Source organism: Olea europaea, unplaced genomic scaffold (assembly GCF_002742605.1).
Source record: "Olea europaea var. sylvestris unplaced genomic scaffold, O_europaea_v1 scaffold2855, whole genome shotgun sequence".
NCBI lineage: Eukaryota > Viridiplantae > Streptophyta > Magnoliopsida > Lamiales > Oleaceae > Olea > Olea europaea.
This window is the reverse complement of record NW_019247071.1, coordinates 68426-73696: the sequence shown is the minus strand read 5'-3', so window position 1 is coordinate 73696 and position 5271 is coordinate 68426. Positions and strand designations below refer to the sequence as shown.

The following is a 5271-nucleotide window of genomic DNA, read 5'->3' as shown; positions in this document are numbered from 1 at the left end:
AGGTGAGAATTGAAGATGAAGCATTGCTATTCAAAGAAATTTCTAGTTGTAAAGTGCAACCAATCCTAGTATAAGTAGCTAGAAGTCTCTGAATTTTCTGCTCTCCACCACCAAAGCTAGAAGAACCTGGAGTTTGCAAGCTTCTAATTTTATGGTGGAATTATCTAGATTTCAAAGCCATCGATATACGCTACTATAAATATGGTCTATGAGATTGAAGAGAGAAACTATAAAAGAATTGAGGAGAGAAAGAAGAGTTGAGCAAATGAATTGGTGTTGTCTTCCTTTCGTAAATAATATTATAGTGGTTAGCGGTCATGGTGTGTGTATACACATTGTGTAATTCTATTTTGCTAATAAAATCATTTCCTTTCGTTTTTAAACTCTACATTGAGGCTCCAAGGTAAGAACCGTTATTTCTTTTTTTCTCCGTCTCTCTCTTCTCTTATACTCTGTTCAGGCCCAACGTGGGCTGGGTGATCATGGTGGGGCATATTCAATCTGTAAGACTGCTCAAACCAAATCCCATGGACCAAACCTTAATCTAGAAAATCAATGTCATCCTCTAGAAATGCAGCCATGGGTAATAATAAAGCAAGCTGTTTATTAAGGTTGGACTCCATTTCCATTTTAAAACAAAATCGTTCACAGGAAATGTCAATAAGCTCAACTAAGCTACCAAATGAAAACATTGCCGATATATAAATCTCATTGCTAAAATCAAGGGAGCATCGAGTTATAAGAAGCAGTCCACCACCAATTAGGCAAAGGTTTTCCAAACCAAAAGGTTTGAATATAAATAAGACCACAAACCACAATGTCATAGTATGTCAGATGCAGCAAATGGAAGTCAGGTGCATCGCCAGTGCAAGCTTCGATTACAAACTTGAATGCAATTCAAGTTCATTTGAAAGCTCAGGTGTAAAAGAGGAGAGGCAAGGAGTTCTTTGGAAGAGATTGAAACAGGGATGAACCGTTCTTTGGGAAAGTCCAAAATTAAGTTCCTGTATGTCCAGGCAACGACATAAAACTTGCAAAATTTAGGAATGAAACTGTGACTATGTCTGCCGGTGTGTTAGACGAAAATTAAATATAAACCCAAAACAAATTTCTTCAACTAGATATCAAAATAAGAAACCCTGTGTTCAAAATATTCTCTTACACCAGATCTCAATAAAAGAACTTAAAAGGAGGAAAAGAAAGTAACCGTAACATAAACATATAAAACAAAAACCTAAAGCATACAACAAAAAACTACAGTGATCGCGCAGAGAAAATTAAAGTTTAAGAAAAAAAATCAATCCGGACCGACACTAAAATCCTAGATCTAATTCACATAATACCCAAAAGAAATAAGAAAATACAGAAACGATAAATACAAAAACCGTACGTGTAAATGAAGAAATTCCAAGTATGTGTAAATAATTAAGAGGAATAATTGGAAACCTGAACGGCGCTGTGGAAGATGCCACCGACACCAATACCGTCCTTGAAGATCTTATTGATCTGCATAATTGTATTATTGGTCTTATCAGAACCGCTATTCGTCACATCATATACATGGAGGATCACCTCCGTCATCCTCAATCCCACAATTACCACTTCAACACTCTCAATTCAAAACCGTAACCCCCTATTCTCCGTCTTGCTCCCTATGTAACAAACTTCTTACACTTTCCCCAAATTAAGGAATAAAATCAATGATTGCGAAGGGTGAGAGTAATCATAATCGTTTCTTGGCGCTTATGGGATTTTCGTAGTTTTTCCGGATTTACATGGACGCTGGTGAAATGAAATCAGTAGTTGGGCCTGTAAATGTTGAAATGTTGAGTTGTGCTACACACGTGGTGCCCCTGCCTTGCTTTGTATATTGTGATAACCTGGTGAAATGGGCTGCAAATTATTTGTGAAAATTGTATCCATTGTCCTAGATTTACACAATTGGTTTACCGTTTATGTAATTATTTTTACGTACATTATAATTGATTAGAATTTTCTTTAAGTAAAGAAAAAAACAAATAAAAAAAAAATTATCACTCTCTCTTTGACAACTCATCTATATTTAAACTATTATGTAACTATTTATATATAAGTAACATTATTCTTAAAATATTTTTTTAATTTTAAAAATTTTAATTAAAAATTTTAATTTTACTTTTAATCTAAATCAAAATTAACAATTAATTTCAATCGTATATTTCATGGGTCTATAATTTTCAACTAAATATTTTATCAACTTTTATCAAAATCTAAGCAAAATAAAACAATACAAATCAAATTATGTAGGGTGCCACTATTTTCATGTCATTGTTATATATTTATCGACTTTATATATATTTAATTCTATGTAAATCTACTTAAATAGACAAGAATAAAATAAAATATATCGCTCTAAATTCTATAATTAATATTTATCCTCATTAAATGATTTTGAGCCATTTACATTTTTTTTTAGATTTTACATTTAACTAAAGGTATCATTCTATTATAAACTAGATAGAAAAAGAGATAATAAAATAGAAAAGCTAATGAACTTGTATATATTATATTGCGAATCAAAGGCTCATATTTATAGGGAAAAATTGGGAATACTATGATAATAATGACTAGGATTGCAATGATATAATTGTCATTTACTAATAATCCTATTATTTACAACACTCTCATATTACAAAATATCTAGCTTACTAAAAATCTTATCAACAAAATTCAATAAGACAAAACTTGATCGAAGGAAAAGGAGTACAGTTGATCCCCCTAATTTAAATTTGTATCAACTTATCTTTATCTTATACATCAATGTCTTCAATATTACAATTTTTGGTGAAATATATCTCATGTTTTGTTATTTAGTTTTCAAACAACACAGTCTTCATGCGAGATAATTATCAACCTTTAATGATTATAGTAACATGAAAATTCGAGAGATAACTCTTATTGGTCTCTTCGGGAGTATCATACATATCAAAGTATTATTTTGAGGGTTTGTATGTTATGAACATTCACTAAGCAAAAAATGTGCCTCCTTAAAACTTTTATTCGGAAAAATCATGTGGAAAAAAATTTTAATGAAGGAAAAAGAGTACATTATTCTTTTGAATACATTATAAAAGTTATTCCATTAAAAACTTTGGTAGGAAACCCCAATGGAACAAAACCTTGATTAAGGAAAAAAAAGAATATAATGCGTATTTACTCGACTCATGATAATCTTACTAGAATTATATGCTTCATTAATAGCCATCCCAGATGCATTGGCTATAATCGATTTTATTATATGCATATTAAATTTCATACATTGTTCGATTAATAAAATGGAGTCCTATGATTACATTCACTACATGATAATTTATCTATTTACACAAGCTTTCGCAAAATTCATTAAATAAAGAATCATACATTTCATATTATGACCTTACTTTTCGTATTTTCATTTCACATAAACATACACTTTTAGGTGTTTGGACTTTAGATCTAAAAACTTTAAGTTGCTCTATAAATTCAATTGGCTAGAATTGTGTTCATTTATTTGGCCAATTATTTATTCGATTGATATATTTGTAACGAATTTATTTCGATTTCTCACTATTCATATATGATGCAACATATCATGTACAAAAGTGTTGTCGGCAATTTTTTTTTCTTTTTTTGATTCTTTTTATTTTGTATGACGATATAACTTATAAAGATATCTCAATTTTCAGTATATCAGGTCCTTGAACCTCTTCTTGAATTTTATAATTTGTTATGCCTAAATACTCATCAAAAGTACATACCTCCTTAAATGGACCATCTTTGATAATTGCATTTTTGTTTGGAGATTTTTATATTAGAATCAAGTATCATCACGCTTCAGGTGTATCATAAATTTATCAATTATTTTCAATATTGTATAAAGGTTAAAACTGCTCATTTATTCTCAGCATTCTTTGCTTTTTATCTCAATGTATTACGGTGGATCAATTTTACATATATTGTACTATCAAAATAATTAAATAAAAAATTAAGCTCTTACCATAAATCAATTATAACTGGGTTTATGATATTAGTATGATAGGTAATAACATTCCCCAAACAGAAGTAGGAAGTGTTTTGTTCTCAATTAAATTAATTGAAGGCGTTTAACAATCAATAATGTCAAATCATTTATCAACATTTTAACTAACACTTATTTAAATATTGAGATTTATGTTCACTAACATTGATAAGACACGTTATCTTTATTATGTAATTTGAAAATTATGCTCATCATTTAAAATTTGAGCAATTATTTCACAAACTTAAGGTTGTAAATACAGTGCAAACATCTAGTAGATGTATTAAATTTTTTTAGATACAAATAATATCTACATGGTCGATATGGAGGATGATAGGAGCCCATAGATCCTTATTATTTTTCAAAAATATATGAAATTCAATCCCTATTTTAGCTAATGATGATCAATATCTATTTTTAATAAAGATAGCAAATAACATATAGAATTCATTAGAATAAAGAATCTTCTGATTCTTAATTGAATGTTTAATAGAGTCACCAGTAGACCTGAACATCATTTGGTGTTTGTAATGTTAAAACAAAGAGAAGACATGTGGCCAAAATATAAATAATGTGTTTATGTGCAAAAAAAAATTCTCTTCTTCTATGGATGGACCAGAACTCTCACAATCTGCCAATGAAGGTTAGAGAATAGAGTAGTTATATGGTAAAGTGATAAGTGTTATAATCTAGGCCAACAAATAAGATTAATTATAATAAATTTTGATGACTTATGATTTAATTAGATATTAATTTTGTTTATTAGGTAAAACTCGAGGTAAATTGGTCGAATTGAAAGAAAGAAACAAAAAAAGGGGACAAAAGTGAAATTCAAAGTTCGAATACTGAAGTGTAAACATATCAATAGTTGATCGGACCATAATATGGTGAGTGAAGATCACATATGATCAATTGGATACAATTGGAGGTCAAAATAGTGAAATATAGCCGCCAAAGTGTTCTCATAAATCAATTTTCAGTCGAAAAAGTTATGCTCCGAATTTTTAGCCTCAACTTGAGACCCATTTTTCAAATGGAAAATGTTTGAATTGAAAATTTGTACTCAAAAATTTGTAGCCATTTGAGTTATATTTTCAACATACTTTGAATCATTTCAATCGAAGATCGAGAGAGAAAGTTACGATAGAAAATCGAAAGCTGCTTGAGGACGACATGAACAAATCTACGTGCACACTTGCTATTTTGGTGCGCCGCAAGGCATCAATTTCATGACC

General features: G+C 29.9%; 1 protein-coding gene across 1 annotated transcript in view; it reads right to left on the bottom strand.

Annotated features, from left to right (window-relative positions):
* LOC111384147 (desumoylating isopeptidase 2-like) overlaps positions 1 to 1864 on the bottom strand; it is a 16637-nt gene extending 14773 nt beyond the window's left edge. Inside the window, exon 1 of the mRNA XM_023008399.1 lies at positions 1447 to 1864. Within this exon, the coding sequence (XP_022864167.1) occupies positions 1447 to 1581 (135 nt within the window). The 5' untranslated portion in view covers positions 1582 to 1864. The remainder of the gene's footprint in view (positions 1 to 1446) is intronic.
* Positions 1865 to 5271: the final 3407 nt, after the last annotated feature.